Source organism: Schistocerca americana, chromosome 7 (assembly GCF_021461395.2).
Source record: "Schistocerca americana isolate TAMUIC-IGC-003095 chromosome 7, iqSchAmer2.1, whole genome shotgun sequence".
Taxonomy (NCBI): domain Eukaryota; kingdom Metazoa; phylum Arthropoda; class Insecta; order Orthoptera; family Acrididae; genus Schistocerca; species Schistocerca americana.
Genome location: NC_060125.1, coordinates 427,913,744 through 427,939,591, shown reverse-complemented (window position 1 = coordinate 427,939,591; position 25,848 = coordinate 427,913,744). Strand labels below are relative to the sequence as shown.

At 41.0% G+C, this 25,848-nt stretch overlaps 1 protein-coding gene across 1 annotated transcript in view; it reads right to left on the bottom strand.

The window, feature by feature from the left end:
* Window positions 1-900: 900 nt before the first annotated feature.
* The window catches only part of LOC124622982 (venom carboxylesterase-6-like), a 111,669-nt gene continuing 86,721 nt past the window's right edge, over window positions 901-25,848 (bottom strand). Inside the window, exon 10 of the mRNA XM_047148771.1 lies at window positions 901-1,115. Coding sequence (XP_047004727.1) covers window positions 968-1,115 — 148 coding nt within the window. The 3' untranslated portion in view covers window positions 901-967. The remainder of the gene's footprint in view (window positions 1,116-25,848) is intronic.

Genomic DNA, 25,848 nt, shown 5'->3' with positions numbered 1-25,848 from the left:
CCTACGACTGGAAGGGGATGGGAAGCGGTAGCAGGAACGCATAACTGAGTAGCGTCAGGAGCAACTTCAACCAAATTTGGTATACACATGAATCACTATTTCTACAAAAATACAGTGGAATTAAGGTATTAGAGGGAAGTTTGCGGGCTAAAAATCGTAGAGGGAGACCAGGTGATAAATGCAGTAAGCAGATTCAGAAGGATGTAGGTTGCAGTAGTTATTCGGAGATGAGGCTTGGCAGGACAGAGTAGCATGGACAGATGCATCAAACCAATTTTCGGACTGAAGACCACAACAGCAACAACAACAAAGTTGGGGTGAAGCTGTGGACGAGAACAGGTCTGAAATGCATATTTGTGAAATATTTAAGCGACATGTACAAAAGGGGGAAGACGACAGCAAAAACCCTAGTTTTCTGTGTAAATGACGTGTTGTAAATATAGTCAAACTTTGCGAAATTTTCAAGACGTATATTTTATACAATGCTATTTGTAATGATAGGCTGAAAATATAGATTGAAACATATTTCAAGGTAGTCAGCTGACTACATAAACAGTAAGGGAATGTAGTGCGCGTGTGGATTTTATAAAATATAAGCAAAGTTTGACTATATTTACAACACGTCATTTTCACTAAAATCTAGCAGCATGTAAAGCTTTGAAATAATTATTTGATGAAAATGTAAAATAATATTTAAGTAGCAACTTCGTCACAGAAGTAACTTTAAATCTAAGAGAAATACTGACCTGTTTTCATGTGAGCTGTGTACGTCTTAATAAAGTGACAATCCAAATGTTATTTCTTAAAATAAAGCCAATCTTTCTTCAGTAAGGTTACAGTCTGAAGGAAAAATCTGGAAACGGCATGTTATAAAATGAAGAAATAAAATTATTTTTGCTTAAAGTGTGAAATACAATTTATTTTAATATTTTGTAGATTCTCATATAAAGAAATTAAAGTGCTTCGTCTAAGCAGGCAGGATCTGTTTCCAGAGTTGTGTGCGCTCAGGGAGGAGGTCTTGCCTTGTTTCGGACTCCAGTTTCAAGTGTAAGTAATTAGAGGCCTCCGAAGTGTACGCTTCCCACGTCACTGGACTTCCAGAAGGAGCTGGGTCACTGAAAAAAAAAACAGACATCCAGTGCTACACCGATTGTGGATGAGGTTCAGCCATAAATTATACTCACATCAATTTGGCTACAGGAATTATTCATCAAACGGATCTTATAATATATTGTAGTGGTGAAGGAGTCCACAATAATTGTAGTTCTCAAGCACGATACAATAGATTCGGGACCTATCGAATCGCGGTTGCGGCGATATTCGAGAACACAGTATATTATGTAGGACAGCGATGATTTACCTTCAGCTTCACGAACTGTGGTTACATAATGTCAGTGTAATTTTTCTGGTGCTCTCAAGTTATAATTGGCGTGCATCGTCTGTGCATTTTGAGCTGACAATGAGAGAGTAATTGTGCTTGTAGGTGGACCTTGACATAAGCTGTAAACGGTTTCCACGCCAGTCTGCGTGGAGCTAAAGTGATGTGAGATGTAACACAGGGAATACCTCCTTCACATCGAAACTTGAGAGAAACGCTTGATTGGAATGGTGACATCGGTTGGAATTTCTGTCACAAAATGTAACTCAGTGTTATGTCGACATAGCCAGGTGTCGCAAAATTAAAAGGAATACAGAGATATTCGAGATAAGTGATGCTAAAACAATTGTCTAATGTTTAGGTTTTTTGCAGTTTCCTTAAATCACATTTAGAAGATGCTAGGTTCAGTTTTATCGCGAGAATCGTAAAGAAGTGTATTTCACGCCGGGAAGAGGCTACACTGAAAACACTCGCTCGATCACCTCTTGAGTAATGTTTCTTGATATGGTATTTTCGCTAAGCAGTGTTAACTAAATACGTATATAGGAAAGATGCAAAGAAGAGTTACAGAGTTCACTTGAAATAACGTGTCGCTATCATAGAAACACATTGACACCTTGAGCGCTGGGCGAGTGCTTCACGTTATTACGATACGGTGGCCGTCTCAGTGGACTGCACTTACGGTATGCGCACTTGGAACTTTCTCACTGCTATATCTTTACTGCGCAGCATGGCAGCCCAGCCTCAGCGCACCATAGATCCTGGGAAAGTCCTTCACAACCAGGCACATGTGGTTGCGTGCAATCCTGTTACAATTATGTCGGAAGAGGCAGACAAGGAAGAAAGAATCTCATTGAAAAGTGAGCATCATGCCAGGCTTGCGAGAACCGCTATCACTTCCAACCGAACAACAGAGTATATGGGAATCGTGGTTACAAGTACTTCCCAAGGCTCCATTATTTTAGGGAAGGCGCAGAAGGAGAAAAGTGTTTTAGATTAGGATAATATTAAGACTATACTCCAAACAGACCTTGAAGGCCCAAAGCCACCGACCGACCGTCATGTCATCCTCAGCCTATACGCGTCACCGGTTGCGGATATGGAGGGTCATTTGCGGGACACCACTTTTCCGGCCGCTGTGAGATTACGAACCTGAGCCGCTACTTATGAATACATTTGCCTCACAAGGGCTGAGCGCAACTCGCTTGCCAGCAGCGCTCGGCAGACCCTGACGGCCACCCATCCAAGTACTAGCCGTGCTGGACAGCGCTTAATTTCGTATATCTTGCAGGAACAGGTGTTGTGAATGAACTCTCCGCATATATTAAGGACGAATTGAATACTTATCCAAGAAACAAAGCATTCTCCATCCTTCTAGATGAGAGTTGTATGTTAGTGAGATATATAGGCAATTCTGAAGCCAAAACACAACTTTTGAATTAAGTTCCGTGGGCTGAGACGAAGGCAAAGCTAGCGTCTGTACAACCTTTTCACAAATCATATAGAAAGGGTTGAGTTATCGCTTGATGACGTTGTTGGGTTTTGCGCTAATAACGCCCACATTTGCTATGTAAGATTGAATCGTTCAATACCTACCTCTTAACCGAAAACTCCGAGATAATTGTGAATCATTGTTTTTATCATTCAACATATTTAGTTGCCGTAGCTGGTCCACCAGGCATCTCTAGCTGTGCTGAAGCTATGATAAAGAATATTTATGATATTGTTCTTGCTCTCCAAAACGCTAGAGCATATTAGAGCAATTTCAGAAGCTCATGCATTCTTTTGTATTAGAAACAATGAGCCCCAGTAAAACAAGGTGGTTAGCATTTTCTAACTGTGTTAACCACATATATAGAAACAATGGAACGTTCTTGTTGAGCTGTTTAGGGAAGCAGAACTCGAAGATAAGAATCATATACAGAATATAATCTTACCCGCGCTTCAAAATCCATACCTAAAGTCTTATCTTCATTTTTGAAGTACATAATGACACTAATTAATCATTTCAATGGATGTTTCAGTCAGGGAAAGTCTCTGCACAGAATCTATATCCAGAAAGTTGAATATTTATCAGAATTCTGGCAGTCAGTTTTATCAAACCCCCCTTCCTCAGCAAGGACGAGAATTCAAATTTATATGATCCTAATGTGTTGCTCGGTACTGAAGAACACTGGAGAACAAAGTGTGAAACCGCTGAAAGACTGTAATGAGAGGGTCAAGGAGCATTTCGGGTTAGTTTTTGAGATATTTTACCAAAGGTGCATGAGTGATAGCTACAAGAGGTTTCCAGTAAACCACAATTTATATAAGAATATGTCACTTGCGAATCAAAAAATTGCCGGTATTCCAAAACCAAATAGGTGACATAACATAACTTGCCGAGAAGCGTGGCAGGAAGTAGATAAACACGAAACCATCAAAGAGTTTATCAAGGCTGTATTTTTCTGATACACAGAAAGTGGCATACTCAAAGAATATCGAAGAATTCTGGAGCGCAGTAGGTGAAATATAAAAAAAACTGATGAACAGGATGCGTTCTCGAATATTGCCAAATTAGCAAACATACTACTACTAGTCTTACTAACAAAACCTCCTTCGAATGAACTACTTATAACTTTACAAGCTCATATTCCACATAAAGAAGAAAGTGCTGTTGCACCAAACCATAATTATTACGTAAAAGCGTCCTTGTGAATGATCCACAATCTCCAAATTCATCACTGTCGTCTCTGATGATGCTGATTGTCAAATGGCCTGCTAAAAAGGTATTCAACAAACCTGTTAATAGCTTAAGTTGTTTATTTAGCCTATATATCGCCAGTAATTTGTATAGGCTATATTCAAAACTATATTTGACGCTGCAGCGGAATTTGAGTATACGGACAGCAGAAATAATTTATTTTTGGCTGGCAACACTACCCGCAGCCGGTCAGCCAGAGTCTGTTGAGGCTCATTGCAGCGCTAAGTCTTAATTGTAGTTCGTGTCGCTTTCCAGCAATATGGGCGCTGACTCTTCAAAACAGAATAGTAAATTTGTTTCTTTGGAGAAGAAAGTTTTAACGTTGGAAAGATTGGACAGGGAAACTACAAAAAAGGTATCGGTAGAGTCGGGCGCAAGTGAAGTAACGGTGGGTCACTGGCGATAAAAAAGAACTAAAACTAGTGCCTAATATTGTACCAATGCGTCTTGGTCTTCTAATAAAAAAAATCAAAATGCATACATCGTAAAATCACGAAGTCCTTTATTTGTGGTTTGTTCATCAGCGAGTTAAGGAAAGTGCGGTAAGTGGTCCAATGATTCAGGAGGAGGCACTTTTATTTCTAAAACAATTAGAAGAAGCAGAAAAAAGTTTTCTGCTAGTTCCGACTGGTAGCAGAGGTGGAAGAGAAGACATGGGGTACGCCAGTTTGAAATCTGTGGTGAAAAGTTCTCCGGAGCTGTTAAAGTGATCCAAGAAAAAATAAATATAGCAAATCAGGAATATCTCTCTGGATCAAGTTTATAGCTGTGATGATACAGGACTAATGCTTCCAACTAAAACACTACCGGCTATAATGAAGCTTCCGCTCCAGGTTATAAGAAATCAAAAGATGGAGTAACGATTCTAGTATGCAGCAATGCCTCTGGAGATCAAAAACTGCTTCTTTTCTTAAGTGGTAAGTGTGACAAACCAACAGTATTCAAAAATATACATACGTCGGCCTTAGCAGTTTTGTATAAAAAATCAAAAAAGTGCCTGGATGCATACCTCAGTTAAGGAGGCTTTTGACCCACTCACCCAGTACTACTCTGCCTTGTCCAACCAATGGACCAAGGAAACTTAGGTGTGTTTGAAAAAAAAATATATCGTCGTAACCTATTGCAATCACTTTTGCACTTTACACAAATGAACGCCAATCACTAAACGCTGCCCTGAAGAAAACTAATTTGAAGGATGTTGTCTACCGGGACCTGGAACCATTTAAAACCAGAAATCCTAAAGAAGTCTTGGGAAATTCTTTTACAGAAATATAACGAAAACGAAAAATATAATGAAACTAACAACGACACTCGATCAGGAGAAAACGGAAAAGGACAGTTGTTAGATCTCGTTCCACATGTTTCTGGGTGTGAAAATGTAAATGACTACGAAATGCAGATGTTATTGGACCAAGGCGATCAACATGAAGAGACTGAGGGAGCTATTGTGGAAATAGTAAATAAAGGAAACAGAGATCCTAGTGATGAGGATGGATGGAACTTCGGCATTAGAATTTACGTGGAGCAGCAGAATGTAGTGACACTGGCTGACGCCGTGTTTCTGCGAAGATGGGGGGACTACGCTGCTAACACGTAAGAACAGACGTCCTTCACAAAAACAAAATGAAATATATACAGCAGTAACAGTTATACAGCAGTTTATGTAATATGTGTTTACACTACAGTGTTAGAATTTCTTCTAGAACATTATATACTAAACTAACTCTAAGCAAGACGTTATCTGTTGAAAGAAAGTCAAGTTCTGAATCTGTTTTTAAATGAAAGGTCTCTAAAACTGTCAGTCTTCATGAACCTTGAGTTTTCCCAAATCCGAGCTCTACTCGTCGCAAATTATCTGGAATTATCAGTGTTTTACTTATATATAAAAAGCATGACTCTAAAATCCTGAGAGTTTGTGTTTAGAAAGGTCTAGAAAACGTCACTTCCCCCAAATACCTCTCGCATAATAGTCACGATGATGAAATATGATCAATCTGGGGCTACACTCTCAGTTTTCGTGTGCCATCCAGGAATGAAATATCATGCGGAGCGCTATTGCATTGGTGCACTATATACATAGCACCAAAAATCTTAAGGCGTACTGGTGTTGATGTAGACATAGAAGAGCTTACCTCATCGAGGTTGCGGTCTATTTCTTGCACACACTGTCTCACACAGAGCTGATTCTCCATCTATAATGATGTCGACATCGACAATACGTTAACAGTGAACATTACCGTCAACACGACGGATTTGTAAACAGAAGTCACTTGGAGAACTGCACCAGAACCTGTGTATTAGCCAGCATGCGCCCGCGACGACGAACGTAATCGGTATCCCTCCCTGTAGACACTCGATAGGATTTAGCTCCCTCCACGAATATTACTAGTGTTTCAAAGAGCACACGCAAGATAACACACAAAGGACCGCATGAGGAACGAAAGGGGGCTGGATTCTGACACCCGTCCGCATGGCAGTAGTTTCAGATCGGACAAAGATGAGGGAAGCAAATGGAACCGTCCTTCTTAGGAAAAAAACTTAGAATTTGCTCCAACGTATCTAGAAACAACTCGGAAACCTAATCACGATTGCCATCGGGTGATTTTAAATCTACTATTTCTGGAAACTATTACGGTTTGTTAGCCGCTGCACAAAAGCGCTCGTTATTTCCTCACACATTAATAATCAGTTATGTACATCAATTAATCATATGTGATGGGCACTTGTCAGCGGATGTGTTTACACTCTTGATTCCGTGATCATACCTTTTCTTCTACATGTGCACTGAGCTCTTTGGCTGACACGTTCATAAATAATCGTTTATCACTGAAAAAAATTGTTATTTTATTTTATTGTCCACAAGAATAGAATCTTTATCCTTCCTGTCATCAGCTACAATACATTACTCATTTTCTTGCTATTGATAGGCAATGCACACGGTATTTCCGTAAGAGCGTACAAACATTTAACAGGACATCGACGATGCTCCACTGAACAATCTGAGACAGCGAACCTGGGGTTGGAGATGCCAGCTTAAGGAGGTAATAGGAATAAAATCACATTACTCTGCACTTTTTGTTTACGTTAGCTACCTGCAAATAACATCATTGACACAATGAATGAACAATTTGTACTGTATCTTACAAAATGTGCTGAACAGAAGGCCATCAACCCCCCTGCCCCCTTCTAATAGCCGTGTACAGCAAGTCTCTAGAGGAACGGAAGATTCCAAATGATTGGAAAAGAGCACAGGTAGTTCCAGTTTTCAAGAAGGGTCGTCGAGCAGATGCGCAAAACTATAGACCTATATCTCTGACGTCGATCTGTTGTAGAATTTTAGAACATGTTTTCTGCTCGCGTATCATGTCGTTTCTGGAAACCCAGAATCTACTCTGTAGGAATCAACATGGATTCCGGAAACAGCGATCGTGTGGGACCCAACTCGGTTTATTTGTTCATGCGACCCAGAAAATATTAGATACAGGTGCCCAGGTAGATGCCATTTTCCTTGACTTCGAAAGGCGTTAGATACAGTTCCACACTGTCGCCTGATAAACAAAGTAAGAGCCTACGGAATATCAGACCAGCTGTGTGGCTGGATTGAAGAGTTTTTAGCAAACAGAACACAGCTTGTTGTTTTCAATGGAGAGACGTCTACAGACGTTAAAGTAACCTCTACGTGCCACAGGGGAGTGTTATGGGACTACTGCTTTTCACAATATATATACGTGATCTAGTAGATAGTGTCAGAAGTTCCATGTGGATTTTCGCGAATGATGCTGTAGTATACAGAAAAGTTGCAGCATTAGAAAATTGTAGCGAAATGCAGGAAGATCTGCAGCGGATAGGCACTTGGTGCAGGGAGTGGCAACTGACCCTTAACATAGACAAATGTAATGTATTGCGAATACATAGAAAGAAGGATCCTTTATTGTATGATTATATGATAGCGGAACAAACACTGGTAGCAGTTACTTCTGCAAAATATCTGGAAGTATGCGTACGGAACGATTTGAAGTGGAATGATCATATAAAATTAGTTGTTGGTAAGGGGGGTGCAGGGTTGAGATTCATTGGGAGAGTCATTAGAAAATGTAGTCCATAAACAAAGGAGGTGGCTTACAAGACACTCGTTCGACTTATACTTGAGTATTGCTCATCAGTGTGGGATCCGTACCAGGACGGGTTGACAGAGGAAATAGACAAGATCCAAAGAAGAGCGGCGTGTTTCGTCACAGGGTTATTTGGTAAGAGTGATAGCGTTACGGAGATGTTCAGCAAACTCAAATGGCAGACTGTGCAAGAGACGCGCTCTGCATCGCGGTGTAGCTTGCTGTCCAAGTTTCGAGAGGGTGCGTTTCTGGTTGAGGTATCGAATATATTGCTTCCCCCTACTTATATCTCCCGAGGAGAGTATGAATGTAAAATTAGGGAGATTCGAGCGCGCACGGAGGTTTTCTGGCAGTCGTTCTTCCCGCGAACCATACGCGACTGGGACAGGAAAGGGAGGTAATGATAGTGGCACGCAAAGTGGCCTCCGCCACACACCGTTGGGTGGCTTGCGGAGTATAAATGTAGATGTAGATGAATACAAGCATGACGTCGGCCAACAAGTTTCACTGACAAATATCCCTGGTGTGTTTAGAATCACGTCACAGGCGGATACAATTCTGACAACTAATTCCATCTCCGTATCCACTGGAGTCTTATACACAGGTGACTTGATATCTCCCCATAGGAAATAAATCAAGGGGTTTCGGGTCAGGTGACCTCGCAGGTCATGGAATAAAACCTCCATTTCCAATCCAGCGGCGGGGAAATACTGTACCGGTACTGCTCCATGGTATTTTACTGTAGTCTCTGAATAGCACTGAATAATGAGTGGGTCTGTCGTTTATTCATAGTATGTTCTGCCAAGGGACAGTGTAAATATGATACAACAGAGCCACCTTATGGATAAGTAAAGTAAACGAAACCTGCATTATGACTTCCGGGTAATCAGACTCGTCCTTGTTTTCCTTGCAGAACATAAAGAACGTACATGTAAATAAACAGAATAGTACCGTAAATCTGTACGCATGTTAATTATGAGTCAGGTGGAAAAGAATATGTTAGACAAAGCAATAGTTTACTTTCATATCTCCTTAAGCTGGCTTCTCCGACCCGAGGTTTGGTATCTCAAATTGTTCAGTGGAGCATGCTCTATGTCCTGTTACGTTTTTGCACGCTGTTACGGAAACAACCCGTACAGTTCTTCGTCTAAACGTTTAGTAGAAACTTATGATATAGTTATCTCAACAACGAAAAATAAGCCAAGAGTGTTAAGTGACAAATGCCGTACAAAAGCACAATTTATAAAAACAAACATCAATAGTAGAGAAAATCACTCCTGGTCTCACCTTGGCTTATAATAACATACATGGTGTCCCATTTATCTTGCTCAACCGAAATAACTTTTTCCTGATGAGATGAATCAAAAATTGTGTCAACCAATGTTCTTAAGATCATTGGGTAGTTCTTTCGAGGGTATACGTTTTATGGATCCCCACAGATGTAGGAGATACGGTGTAGAGGGGAAATTTTGTTAAAGGAGCCATGTGCGTTCATATCATCTCCGTGTCCTGTTCAAAAATGTATCACACTGTACCAATTTGTCAATGAAACATAATGAACAAGCAGGTAGTAAAGAAACCAAGCTGTTTATTGCCTTGAATGTACACTTTATGTACTCTTCCACCCCCCCCCCCCCCCCCCCCCAGATTTGTTGTTACTTTAGCGTTGAGTACAATGCCTCTGCATCTACATCTACATGGCTACTCTGCAAATCACATTCAAGTGTCTGGCAGAGAGTTCATCGAACCACCTTCACAATTCTCTATTATTCCAATCTCGTACAGCGCTCGGAAATAATGAACACCTAGGTCCTTTCTTACGAGCTCTGATTTCCCTTATTTTATCGTGATGATCGTTCCTCCCTATGTAGGTCAGTGTCAGCAAAATATTTTCGCATTCGGAGGAGAAAGTTGGTGATTGGAATTTAGTGAGAAGATTCCGTCGCAACGAAAAACGCCTTTCTTTTAATGAATTCCAGCCCAAATCCTGTATCGTTTCTATGGCACTCTCTCCCATATTTCGCGATAATACAAAACGTGCTACCTTTCTTTGAACATTTTCGATGTACTCCATCAGTCGTATCTGGTAAGGATCCCACACCGCGCAGCAGTATTCTAAAAGAGGACGGACAAGCGTAGTACAGGCAGTCTCCTTAGTAGGTCTATTACATTTTCTAAATGTCCTGCCAATAAAACGCAGTCTTTGATTAGCCTTCCCCACAACATGTGATCCTTCCAATTTAAGTTGTTCATAATCGTAATACCTAAGTATTTAGTTGAATTTACGGATTTTAGATTAGACTGATTTATCGTGTAACCGAAGTTTAACGAGTTCTTTTTAGCACTCATGTGGATGACCTCAAATTTTCCGTTATTTAGGGTCAAATGCCACTTTTCGCACCATTCAGATATCTTTTCTAAATCGTTTTGCAGTTTGCTTTGATATTCCGATGACTTTATTAATCGATAAACGATAGCGTTATCTGCAAACAACCGAAGACGGCTGCTCAGATTTTCTTCCAAATCGTTTATATAGATAAGGAACTGCAAAGGGCCTACCTAGGGGAACGCCAGAAATCATTTCTGTTTTACTCGATGACGCACCGTCAATTACTACCTCTGTGACAGGAAATCACAAATCCAGTCACATAACTGAGACGATATTCCATATTCACGCAATTTCGCTACAAGCTACTTTAGTGGTACAGCGTCAAAAGCCTTCCGGAAATCCAGAAATACAATGTGAATATAGAGCTTGTTGTGTTTTACAGGAACGACGTTTTCTAATCCCATGTTGACTGTGTGTCAATAGACCGTTTCCTTCGAGGTAATTCATAATGTTCGAACACAATGTTCTAAAATCCTGCTGCACATCGACGTTAACAATATGGGCCCGTAATTTAGTGGAATACTCCTACTACGTTTCTTGAATATTGGTGTGACCTGTGCAGCTTTCCATCTTTGGGTACGGATCTTTTGTCGAGCGAACGGTTGTATGTGATTGTTTAGTATTGAGCTAATGCATCAGCATACTCCGAAAGGAACCTAATTGACACACAGTCTGGACCAGAAGACTTCCTTTTAATAAGTGATTTAAGTTGCTTCACTGCTCCGAGGATATATACTTCTACGTTACTCATGCTGGCAGCTGTTATCGATTCGAATTCTGGAATATTTACTTCGTCTTCTTCTGTGAAGGCATTTCGGAAGGCTGCGTTTAGTAACTCTGCTTTGGCAGCCCTGTTTTCTATATTGTTTTCATTGCTATCGCACAGAGAAGGCGTTGATTGTTTATGCCGCTAGCGTACTTCACTTACGAGGAGCATCTCTTCGGATTTTCTGCCAGGTTTCGAGACAAAGTTTCGTTGTTGGTTGGTTGGTTGGTTTGGGGAAGGAGACCAGACAGCGTGGTCATCGGTCTCATCAGATTAGGAAAGGATGGGGAGGGAAGTCGGCCGTGCCCTTTCAGAGGAACCATCCCGGAATTTGCCTGGAGTGATTTAGAGAAATCACGGAAAACCTAAATCAGGATGGCCGGACGCGGGATTGAACCGTCGTCCTCCCGAATGCGAGTCCAGTGTCTAACCACTGCGCCACCCCCCTCGGTCAGTTTCGTTGTGGTGTTATAGGCATCTCGCATTGAAGTCCGCGCTAAATTTCGAGGTTCTGTAAAAGATGGCCAATCTTGGGGATTTTGCGTCTGTTTAAATTTGGCATCTTTGTTTCATTGTTTTTGCAACAGTGTTCTAACCCGTTTTGTGAACCAAGGAGGATCAGCTCCGTCGTTTGATAATTTATTTGGTATAAATCTCTCAATTGATGTCGATACTATTTCTTTGAATTCAAATCACATCTGGTCTAGAATTATATTATTAATTTGGAATGAGTGGAGATTGTCTCTTAGGAAGGCATCAAGTGAATTTTTATCTGCTTTTTTTAATATGTAAATTTTTCGCTTATTTTTCGAGGCTTCTGGGATTACAATATTCAATCTCTCTTCACTAATCCCTGAATCGGTTTTGATGCTCGTTATTAACTTAGAATTTTTGTTGCTAAGAGGTCAAGTGTGTTTTCACAACCGTTTACTATTCGCGTGGGCTCATGAACTAACTGCTCGAAATAATTTTCAGAGAATGCGTTTAGCACACTTTCGAATGATATTTTATGCGTACCTCCGGAATTAAACATGTATTTTCGCCAGCATATTCAGGGTAAATTAAAGTCACCACCAAATATTATCATATGAGTCGTGTAATTGTTTGAAATCAAACTCAAGTTTTCTTTGAACCTTTCAGCAACTGTATCATCTGAATAGGTAGGTCGGTAAAAGGATACAATTATTATTTTATTCCGGTTGCCAACAATGACCTCTGCCCATACTAACTCTCAGAAAGTATCTACTTCAATTTCGCGACAAGATAAACTACTTCTGACAGCAACAAACATGCCACCACCAACCGTGTTTAGCCTATCCTTACGGAAGACCGTTAGGTTCTTCGCAAAAATTTCGGCTGCTCTTATATCCGGCTTTAGCCAGCTTTCAGTGCCTATAACGATTTGAGCATCAGTGCTTTCTATTAGTGCTTGGAGCTCTGGTACTTTCCCAGCACAGCTATGACAATTTACAACTGTTATACCAATTGTTCCTGTATCTACGTTCTTCCTGTGTTCAGCCTGCACCCTTTGTGACTGAAGCCCTGCTTGTGTTTTACCGAGTCCCTCTAACATAAAAAACCGCCCAGTCCACGCCACACAGCCCCTGCTACCTGTGTAACCGCATCCTGCGTATAGTGGACACCTGACCTATTCAGCGGAACCCGAAACCCAACCACCCTTTGGTGCAAGTCGAAGAATCTGCAGCCTACACGGTCGCGGAACCGTCTGAGCCTCTGATTCAGACCCTCCACTCGGCTCTGTACCAGAGACCCGCAATCGGTCCTGTCGACTATGCTGCCAATGGTCAGTTCTTCTTTAATCTTGCAAGAAAGACTGGCAGCCTTTACCACTTCTGTTAGCCGCTCGAAACCAGAGAGAATCTCTTCTGATCCACACATCATTGGTACCGACGTAAACAATCGCCTGCAGTTGGCTACACCCTGTGCTCTTCATGGCATCCGGGAGGACCCTTTCCACATCTGGAATGACACCACCCTTCTTGTCAGCCAAGTCCCTAAGGGGCCCCATAAAGCGCATAACGTTGGAGCTCCCAACTACCAATAATCCCACCCTCTGCGATTGCCCGTATCTTGCAGGCTCAGTGGTTTCCTCTGAAACAGGACAGGCGACGGCATCTCGCTCAGTGACTGTGTCAGCCACAGACAGCACCTGTTTGTCAGACAAACCGGGGAGGCCTTACGTGCGGCATCCTGGGAAGTCTTTCGCCACCTGCTTCGCCCTGGGGCAATCTCCCACTCGAGCACAGGTGAAGGGTCAGCCTCAGTGCGAGCAACAACTGGGTTGGCCACCGGTGAGGACCGATCGGAGGACTGATGGTGGTGGTGGTTAGCGTTTAACGTACCGTCGACAACGAGGGCATTAGAGACGGAGCGCAAGCTCGGGTTAAGGAAGGATTGGGAAGGAAATCGGCCGTGCCCTTTCTAAGGAACCATCCCGGCATTTGCTTGAAACGATTTAGGAAAATCACGGAAAACCTAAATCAGGATGGCTGGAGACGGGATTGAACCGTCGTCCTCCCGAATGCGAGTCCAGTGTGCTAACCACTGCGCCACCTCGCTCATCGGAGGACTCTGACGTGCTGGACGTCCTTTGGATCCCCACGGTCGGCCCACAATAGTGGTGCCCATCCACTGCAGCCTCAAGCTGTATACCCTAAGCTAACACAGTCTGAAGCTGTGAACGAAATGTCACCAACTCGGCTCGCATCCGCACATATCAATCACAGTCCCTGTTCATACAAAACCGTGGAAATCTAAACTATGCAGATAAACGGACTATCGGCACGTGCTGCGCAACTCTAGACCCTGACGGAAACGCGCGAACTGTGTCTAGTAATACTCAGGTGAAACTAAATAATTTGACCTGGTTAGGAACTTGTAATATGTCACAAAATCGGTTTACTTTCCGAAGCAAACGAAGACGCGACAACTATGGCTATTAGATATTAAATTTGCACCCAGAAACTCAAGAAACTAAACTATTAAAGCACACAGATGATACAATAAAATTCGCTCCTGGTTAAGAATTCGTAAATGACACAAAAATGGTTACTTCCCTGTTGCTGCGTCTGTCTTGTTCGGCTACTGCTGCCTGACTGTATTGCATACCAGTGGAATCGTACATCAGAGTAATTTAGTAACTGCATGGCGGCAGTACACATTGTGAATACAGTTTTCGCTGTGTAAAGATCTATTATATACACGCATGACGATACGGTAGACATGCTGCTGATCTACAATGAATGTACATTGACAGCAAATGATTTAGTAACTTGCATTTCTACATTCAGTACTGTTACAGAACATTGTGATTATTATATTATTATGTCCATCTTGTACTCTACTGTACGGTAATGCTCAAAAGTATTCGAACGACCAGAATTGCATTTCGCCTGATTCGCATGCAACCCACATAACGCAGCTGTCTAGCAGGTCCTCTAATCGCTCCTTGGTACAGTCGTTTGACTATTGAAAATGGTTCCAACAAGTCACCACTACAAAACACTGATCTGTATCGCAATAACTCAAGATGTAAAGTAATACTACGATACTACAAACATCAGGGAACACCTTATCACATGTACGACTGTCCTTAGGGCTTGTAAGCCCACATTTATTACAGTAAATGACATACCTAAAATGTTAGCACTCTCATTATTACGTCAGATAGGTAATGCACGTAGTAAGTTCGACGTATTCATGATTTCCTCTTCAAAGTAAAATAGCGTACTTATCATTTAACACAAAATGACATCAAAAATTTAGGTTATTCACGTGCAGTTAGTTGAGAATATGTATGAACTTCAAATGACACGACGAACCGTCTCGTTCTGGCTGGCTCTGAGCACTATGGGAATTAACATCTAAGGTCATCAGTCCCTTAGAACTTAGAACTACTTAAACCTAACTAACGTAAGGACATCACACACATCCATGCCCGAGGTAGGATTCGAACCTGCGACCGTAGCGGTCACGCGGTTCCAGACTGAAGTGCCTAGAACCGCACGGCCACACCGGCCGGCGTCTCGTTCTGCATATGGATTCAAACTAAGGTCATGCAGACTAAGCAAAGATTTCGTGACTGACGGAAACTAACAGTCATTCCTGAATAGGCGTACAGAAAGTGATATACCTCGATTTTAGACAGTATCAGTTAGCAAATACCAACTTTAAATTACATAACGCAAACATTTATAACGGACGCGAATTCCTACCCAGATCCTATTGTCCCTGTTAACGAACTACAAGAGATGTTAAATATTGCTTCGTAACAAGTAACTAATTTGAAAAGCCCTGAGGCAAAGCTTTGTGTTGGACAGGGACTCGAACCCAGAACCTAATAAGATAGATGTCGACGCACAATCAACTGTGACGTATCGGATTTTCTCGGCAGTAGCTAGATGTTTTAACAGAAATGACGAGACGAAACATTAATTTTTTCCTTCCCAGGACTCCAACCCGGAACCTATCGCTGTTATATTCTAAAGAAAACGAACGTTAAATATGGGTTTGTTGCACCAGCAGTGACATGTGAGCATGTTTGAACTAGAAATGATATGACGAAGAGTTCAGTGCTGACTGGGAATAGAGCTCCACGCATATCGTTGTTGACTACACACAAAGAGACGTCAGCTACCGAATTTTTCTCCAACAGCAGCTCGGAATAACAATTTGAACTTACAGTGATCTCGCAAATAGTTCTGTGTCTCACTGGGAGTCAAAAACGTCAAATATCGTTAGTGTTGACATCGAATGAAAATACATTAAAAATCGAAATTATTATCATCCAGCAGATAGGTGTTCTCATGCTAGAGCTTGATAATACATACTGAAATCTTTAGTGCCGGGCAAGGATTCGAACCCATTCTCGCACAATATGTGGAGATGTTGAGGAATCTGGAGTTTCGAACAAACAACAAACTGTAGCCGAGCTGTATTGTCACGAAGGGATCAAATTCCGCGTTAAGGGCGGTCTGAGTTGCATTCCCAGTTCAGAACCAATTTTATCGACATACAGAAGCTCAGATAAAAGATGGAATTAGTGTCCTGTGAGCCTACATAGCGTTTGTTTCGTCACTAGAAATAAATAACTGGTATAAGAAAGGTCACTGGGGATAGAGTTCCCACATTTCGCCACTCCAGACTCTATTGTGGCTCAACCTAAGGTCTACTTGGTAGAGAAGGAATATCATTTTTAATGTGAATTTCAGACCACAATGCCATTATATCTTCTTCACTTGGTGTAGCCAGAAGCGAATGGAATTTGTCCCTCCCTATCTAAAATCACTGACCCAAGTTGGAATCGAACCCAGACCATACATATATGAACCTATCATCAGCCCAACAGACCATCAAATCCTTTTCTCAAGTGCTCATTTTTCTATCATAACGCCGTTGCACCACACTGGCTGAGAATTCTGACACACAGGCTCCCTGTATCAATTTGTAGCATGTTCAGTAAATTCATTTACTTGGTTGACCGAATCACCATGAACTAGCTGCCTCGGCTACCCAGTGCATGCATTCATCTTCATTTTGTAATCACCAAAATAAAATCACGTAACTGCCACCAAACAGAACTGCCAACAGTGTAGGATGCAGAAATTAAAATAGAAAGTGTTCCTTTCCACTTGAGCTACTCTATTGTGCTATCGATTTTTGAAAACGTCGTGCAGCGCAAAAGAAAAGGTATAACTGTTTGTCTCTCATAAGTATTGACCTGGCGATATGCGATATCCCACAGCCCAGTGGAATGCAGAAGTTCTGGAGGACTTGTTCTTGACTTGTGGAGCTGTTATAGCTCTGTGTTAGCTAGTGGCGTAATGGTAAGTATCGCACACGGTAGATAAGATGTCGCGAGTTCGAGTACATTCGCTGCAATATTTTTTAAAACGCAATTCTGCTGTCTGCTGAAATTATCAATCTAATACAACTTGTAACATAATTTCCTTCACTTTTCAACCCAGAATAGTCGTGTGTGGAAAAAGGGCTAACTTCTGCGACATTTTGTTCATTTCAGGTATAATAGACAGCCAGAAAGTAGATGCATCCCGAAACTTTTGTATTATGTTTGGGTAGAGCGCATCGTGCCAAAACACGTCGGAAAAGTATTTTCTACATTAGCTGTCGTCTGGTAGTGGCATTTTATTCTTCTTCAAACCTTGTTTGACAGCTTTAACTCAGAACAAGTTTTCTACATGCATGTAATCAATAAACTGCATGTGCATTTTCAGACTGTAAAGATACTACTCACTTAGATTATGATTGGGTCTGTGTTTAATTGGTATGCTGTGTCATATTCAAGAAGTACGCAAATGTGGCATTTCATAAATAAAGTTATGTATTCCTAGAAACCAAAAATTTTTCATGTCAGCAGCTGGAAGAGGCGTTACCTGTTGTGCAGCATTGTAAGTTTTTCACCATTGCACAATGAGCCGAAAGTATTTTCTTGCGGTTTCCTTATCGATGTTTGATCTGACTGCTTGTAGCTCTTTCACGGAAGGGATAAAAACGCTACAGTCAGTGAGACTGGTACTGCGAACCATATCAGACGCCTTTTCACAGGTCAGCACGTTACCACAGAGCTGGCCAAGAACTATGTGTCTTAGCTTCCTCTTACGAGACCAATAGTGGGTAGAACCTGTAAACCGCTATTTGAAGGACGAGATTAGTTGCGATTTCCACGTGCAACGACTTTCCTGGGCTGAAAACCGTAAATTTACAGTCTTTTGTTACTCCTCAAGCGATAATAAATCAGATTATTCAATGGAAATGACAGGTAAAATCAAGTGAACTTCGAGGCTTAATTCCGTACACACCAGGAAGTAAATCGTCGATCACATAGTTGCCAAACATACATTGCCTTGTTGCCAAATCTCAGTTACAATACCAGCAGGAAGAAGACAAACAGATGTGATGTTACAGCGGGCTGGGAAGTGAGCATAGCTGGTGTCTCCAACTCGCGGCTGCTACAGCCTGGAATACGCAAAATGTAACTAGGTTTAGGGACTGGAGCGTAGTTACTACTAATACTCAGAACTGACTGCAAACTAAGCATCATAAATCAGTAACTCTCATAGGTTCTTTTCATGTTTCTTTCGTAAGTGTACTCAAAACTAAGAAATTCATTCACAGACGTTTTCGTGCCTCGCCGATAGTCGAGCACAACAAACCAATAAAAAAAAAAAAGAGAGAGTGTGTGTGTGTTGTGTGTCTGTCTGTCTGTGTGTGTGTGTGTGTGTGTGTGTGTGTGTGTGTGTGTGTGTGTGACAGAGAGAGAGAGAGAGAGAGAGAGAGAGAGAGAGATAAAAATCAAAAAGAATGAGAGAGAGAGTAAAAATTTGTAAAGAAATTGAATCATGGTATGTAAAGAAATCTTTCATTAAAATGCCACGTTCCACATCATTACGAAATATCGTTTTCATGATCTATGAAACAAGAATTAATCTAATGTAATCTAATCTAATCATACTATATTGATGACTAGCCATGAAGAGTCATGAATTACAGAAGTTTTTGCCAATACCAGTAACCAAATCTAAACTTGAAAATAAAAGACGACAGTTTTTGTAATAAACCGGAACTTCTATCAAGACCCTTTCGTCCCTGTTAACTAACCACGAAAGATGTCTGATATACCTCTATTCTGAAGTAACAAAGTGTGCACGCATTTAAAGATGAAGTGCATGATGTGAAGTTCTGTGACGGAGATACGAACCCAACACGTAATTAGCCGGCCGGAGTGGCCGAGCGGTTAAAGGCTCTACAGTCTGGAACCGCACGACCACTGCGGTCGCAGGTTCGAATCCTGCCTCGGGCATGGATGTGTGTGATGTCCTTAGGTTAGTTAGGTTTATGTAGTTCTAAGTCCCATAGTGCTCAGAGCCATTTTTGAACCAACACGTAATCTGATTGTTAACTAAGTAAAATCAAGTGTTACGTATCGGTTTTTCTTACTTGTTGCTAGGCGCTTGACTCTAAAGTAAGGATACAAACTTTTGTGCCCAAGCGACAATCGAACTGCTCACCTACCGTGCATCCATGAATAGCTTAAGTCTCAGTCACTTACTCACAAATAGTAAGATGTGTGCGTGTTTGACCAGAAATAACGACACCTATTGCGATTGTTGGCAACACATGAACAGATATTAAAAATGCACGTTAATTTTCACTAACAGGCCAGTGTGCATGTCATAGTGCTTGAAATGAAATTGTGAATAATTTTGTACTGAATCAGGATTCGGACCCATATACTTACCTTTGGAGGAGACCTAGAGAAGACTGCAGTCTTGAGAAAAAGAAGAAAATGATTGAACTATACTGTTCCGAGAGATTCCGATCCTCGAATGAAGAGATACGAATTTGAATCACAGTCCAGTACCAAATTTTTCAACGTCCCTAGTTCAATCAAGTACAAGTAAAGTAAGAGAGTTGTTCCTTTAAATGGCTATCGGTTCATCAAATAAAATAAAATTTTCTAATGTAAGTAAGTTTACGGGCGACTGTATTTCTGTCTACCATGACTTCCGCTATGTCATTTCCCAATGTAAACCGGCTCTGCCCAGTTGGTAATGAAGGAACGTGATGTTTAATGCGGATTCTGGATTATAACGTCTTTCTCTTGATGTTACCGGGTTTAAAGTACATCTGTTTGTGCCTCATATAAGTAAATGCCTGAACACATGCATTGCACCTGTCATAGTTCCATCCGCCAGAGCATTGTGACCACATTTCCCAGCCACAGGAGTGTACTGTAACAGGTGATGTGCTTAGCTTACAAAATTAATCACTGTGAAAAAACGCGAGACTATTAAATAGTTAAGTGGAAGTAAGCTTCTGAAGGGGAGATTACGCTAGTCTCATGTCAGCAGGATGTAAAGACTGTTCTAGGCATCATAGGCTCGATGTGAAGCCATTTTGAAATTTTCACAAATTCAGCAAATTTCTTAGTTCGAGAAAATCCACTGGGAAGTGTGAAGTTACCGGATATTTCGATTATTACCGTCATTATTACTATCATTTTCTTCATACCGCCGCTGGAACACTGTACTTGAAGATCATTTGATGCCTTTTGGTCATTATAGAAGTAGTTTCCCAAAAACAGGTTCTTTCCCTATCCACGGAATCCTTTTCATGTTAATATCAAACATCAGTTATAACTCGTAGATTACATTAAAACTAAAGTAATTGATGAAGACTTTACTTGGTAACAGAAACGCGCTGCCTTTCTTCATTTACTTGTGCCTAAAAATGGCTGTCGAGTACTGCCAAACCAAAAAACAAGAGATCTTACTGCCTTCCGATGTACGTCGCCGTCAGTTCTTCCATATGATTTGGTCGACATGACCTGTTTCAAGTTGTGTATGACAGACAATGTTTTAGAAAATCAATTGTTTTCCTCTGCAACAAACAGAAAGATTTTCATTCTAAGCTATCCAAGTACAAAATTTTCGTAATATTAGTTCAAATTTAATATTCGCTTCTATACTGTAGGAAAGTATTTCTCAATCGCAAAACTCGCATCCGAATCTTTTACCTTACACTTGGTCGCTGACCAAAAATTCTAGGTCAGAGTGACACCAGTTTAAGTAACCTAATGTAGCGAAGCCTTTTTGCCAGTGATCTTTCTCACCGGAAAATACGCAATTCACTCATTGTGTTCATAAGTACACTGTAACAGTAATTTCTGTGTGTATACAATGCGTATGGATTAGAATTTAGTGGTGTTCTCTCTTCCACTTCTGTGTACAATATGCCTGACCTAAATGGGCTCTTTGTCATTACAGGCCCTGGGCAGTGCAACATCATACTGACAACAGTAATGTGCTTATACTGACAACCTGACTGTTCGTTTTACCTGATTTTGTAATCATTTAAATAAAACAACATGACCTTCCAGTGGGAGACAGTTCGTCCCCCTTTTCCTTCTGTGAAGTTTCTCAGTAAGCTTTTTGCCTTTCAGCCAGCGAAATGCTGCAGAGTACGGCCGGTAAACGATTCAAAAATCACGATTTAGTGCCGTTAAGACGATTTCTTTAAACATTGTCGTAGCTGAAGGAATTTAGTTTCGTCCTAAATCATCTCAAGCAGCAACGTTCACAGACAACTCAAATAGGAAAAAGCTCATTATCCAGGTACGAAGGCTGTAAAACAATTTTCTCACAATTTGTGTCAGGTTCATCTTTTCGTCTGATAGCACTGTGTAAGTATTTTGTCTATGAGGTATCACAAGTAGTGTTTCTGTAGCTGTGGAATCGTTGGTTGAAAACGAGTTTAACACCAATGAGTACAGTACTGCTAAATATTCAAAATGATTATGAGTTCATCCGCAAACTGAGGCGAATTTATAATATTGAAGCTAGACTGTGTATCCTTGTCTTCCTTGACACACACATATACAATACTATGAATACTTCGAACGCTATAGTTAACATTGCTCTCATAAACTACTTTTGTTTTTTAATTGTTGTGGATCTTCAGCGTGCAATATGTGTTGTAGATACAGTCTTAGAGCAATAAATTGACCCCAGAGTCGTCACGTAAGGTGGGCAATACAGTTGTGCTCCTCTCAGAATCCTATGTCCGGCAATATGCTCGATCTGGCAACAGTGAAGAATGCGGCAAATCCCACAGGAAGTCTTGACTTCAGCCTTAGTACTTTATTCTTGACTACGACCGTAGTCTAATACGATTTCTGATAACTAAATGCACACGTCGACAAAGTTTTTATCGCCCCTTTCCCCTCGGTGCTGAAGCTATGAGTGTAATTCAAGAGAATCTACAATAGATTTCTCTTTCTGTCGCAATGGTAATAATAGTTTGGTCCAACAATGTTTTAGCGAAAGATTTCTTTGCCGACCATCTGCCTCTGAACACCGCATGCATCTGAGTTCTCTGGGACCCGTTTACTGCCTACCGGCGGGGGCTGAGGCACTGCATTGTCTGGCCTTTTGCCGACAACGTCTGCTCCACTCCGCACTCTCGACCATGTAAAATGCCTTAATGTTGTTGAGTTGTGACCCATAAAATCTGTCTACGATTTGTGTTTCGCTCTTGATAGCAAAGGAGGCACAAAACCGTTTTTATTTGATGATTATTTTATTATACTAGAATGCAATACAGCAATGTGACACAGAATTAATTTCATTTTTTCTGATCCAGTGCACTACAATTAAAGCGTCACATTCTGTTCTTTTTCCTTTCACTGGAGGTTCCTCAAATAATTTATTATTGTCATGGATTCATATGTGTTAGTCAGGGCACAGAGAGTAAATGCAATGTAATGTGTTTGGTTTCTTTCTTTGATTCTCTATGGTAAAAGATTGTGTCAATACCTATTAGAACCTGCTCTATAGCTACTCAGGCAAATTGCTTGTTTTGCGGTCTATACCTTAATTAATGGAGAAGTGAACGCTGTTCACAAGTGATATTTAAAATATTCAATTGGATTTAAGGCGACAAAATTGCCCATATTTGAAGCTACCCAGTGAAAAAGTAAGTTGCTAGAACCGCTGTTAGCAAATGTCTGCAGGGAGTTCCTAAATGCTACTGTGGAAATTTAGCATAGAGGCCCTATAGTAATCAAGAGGTTCATTTCCTTCATACTTATCATCCTGGCATGTGAGTCTTAAGTGATGAACGATATTGAAATTCGTATCGCTGATGGTCGATTCGAATTTCTTCAGAGACGCTGGTATTGCGAAGCAGCTTGGCAGTCACAAAGCCAAGATCTATGACCATTAACGCAACTTACTGAGTCGAACTACCAAGAGGATTTGATGTGTAAAGGTTTTCTTCCGATTTCCACACAAATTTTTTTCTGGAAATTGGCAGCTCCATAAAATATATCAGAAAAAAAGCTCGCACACGCTGGCCCCTATAACGGTTAGAACTGACGACTGATTGGGCCGTTCTGACCCGAGACACGGGCGGTACCACGGGCTACGGACGCACTGCTGCCTCTACGCCGCTCTCATCATGGTATTGGTCGCTCAGCCTCATAACGAATCGTGAAAGATAATAAAAGTTGTCACTTACCTGAAGAATAGCATTTCTTTAGACAAAAAACTGAATTTTCTGTCTTAGTGTCTTAGTTTAGATGCGGATTATATACCACGAATCATTCAAATGGAAAGGGAATATCAAGTGAATTTAGCGAGTCAATTCAGTGCCATACGCGGAAGTGATTGCCCTGTCACTGTGTTGCCTAATGTTTGTGACGATGTTGCCATTTCTAAGCTGTGCTAGGAACAGCTCTGTAGCGGTATGCAAGGAGAATCCCGTGCTCGTGTCATAGGAGGATATGGAGAGGAGGCGCGGGGTTTGGTTAATATGCAGCGTTTTCTCCTACCAGTTGTGTCAAACATTCAGGTGTATAATCTTCCATCACGATTACAGTTTCCTACCAAATAGATACGAATAAAACACTTAACTTGTTACTTTGTGATAAAAGATTATTTGAGTACAATAAAAAGTCTTTGGAAATCACTTATTCCCACCTGTCACAAAAATAAGATAAACACTTTGCACCTCGAAATCGATTGCACCTATGTGCAGTTTTGTGACGTATAAATAAATCGTCTTAACGGCACTAAATCGTGATTTGTGAATCATATACCGGCCGTACTCTACCGCATTTCACTGGTTGGAAGGCAAAAAGCTTACTGACAAATTTCACAGAGTGAAAAGGAGGACGAAATGTCTCCCACTGGAAGCTCATGTTGTTTTATTTAACTTATTACAAAATCAGGTAAAACGAACAGTCAGGTTGTCAGAATCAGCACATTACTGTTGTCAGTATGATGTTGCACTGCCCAGGGCCTGTAACCATAAAAGGCCCGTTTAGGTCAGGCATATTGTACACAGAAGTGGAAGAGAGGTCACCACTAAATTCTAATCCGTATGCATTGCATACACACAGAAATTACTGTTACAGTGTACTTATGAAGGCCAATGAGTGAATTGCGTATTTTGACGTGAGAAAGAGCACTGGCAAACAGGCTTCGCTACATTAGGTTACTTAATCTGGTGTCACTCGGAGCTAGAATTTATGGTCAGCGACCAAGTGTAAGGTAAAAGATTCGGATGCGAGTTTTGCAACTGTGAAATACTTTCCTACAGTATAGAAGCGAATATTAAATTTGAACTAATATTGCGAAAATTTTTCTGTTTATTGCAAAGGAAAACAATTGATTTTCTAAAACATTGTCTGTCATACACTACTTGAAACAGGTCATGTCGACCAAATCATAAGGAAGAACTGACGGCGACGTATATCGGAAGACAGTAAGATCTCTTGTTTTTTGGTTTGGTAGTACTCGATAGCCATCTCTAGGCGCAAGTAAATGAAGAAAGGCAGCGCGTTTCTGTTACCAAGTAACGTCTTCATCAATTACTTTAGTTTTAATGTAATCTACGAGTTATAATTGATGTTTGATATTAACATGAAAAGGATTCCGTAGACAGGGAAAGAACCTGTTCTTTGGAAACTACTTCTATAATGACCAAAAGGCATCAAATGATCTTCAAGTACAGTGTTCCAGCGGCGGTATGAAGAAAATGATAGTAATAATGACGGTAATAATTGAATTATCCGGTAACTTCACACTTCCCAGTGGATTTTCTCGAACTAAGAAATTTGCTGAATTTGTGAAAATTTCAAAATGGCTTCACATCGAGCCTATGATGCCTAGAACGGTCTTTACATCCTGCTGACATGAGAATAGCATAATCTCCCCTTCAGAAGCTTACTTCTACTTAACCATTTAACAGTCTCGCGTTTTTTCACCGTGATTAATTTTGTAAGCTAAGCACATCACTTGTTACAGCACACTCCTGGGGCTGGGAAATGTGGCCACAATGCCTGGCGGAACGAACTATGACAGGTGCAATGCGTGGGTTCAGGCATTTACTTTCAAGAGGCACAAACAGATTTGCTTGAGCCCCTTAACATCAAGAGAAAGACGTTATAATCCAGAATCTGCGTTAAACATCACGTTCCTTCATTACCAACTGGGCAGAGCCGGTTTACATTGGGAAATGACATAGTGGAAGTCATGGTAGACAGAAATACAGTCGCCGGTATACTTACTTACATTAGAAAATTTTATTTTATTCGACGAACCGATAGCCATTTAAAGGAACAGGTTTCTTACTTTACTTGTACTTGATTGAACTAGGGACGTTGAAATATTTGGTACTGGATTGTGATTCGAATTAGTATCTCCTCTTTCGAGGAATTGAATCTCTCTTAACAGTATAGTTCAATCATTATGTTCCTTCTCTCAAGACTGCAGTCTTCTCTAGGTCTCCTCCAAAGGTAAGTATATGGGTCCGAATCCTGATTCAGTACAAAATTATTCACAATTTCATTTCAAGCCCTATGACGTGCACAGCGGCCTGTTAGTGAAAATTAACATGCGTTTTTAATGTCTGTTCATG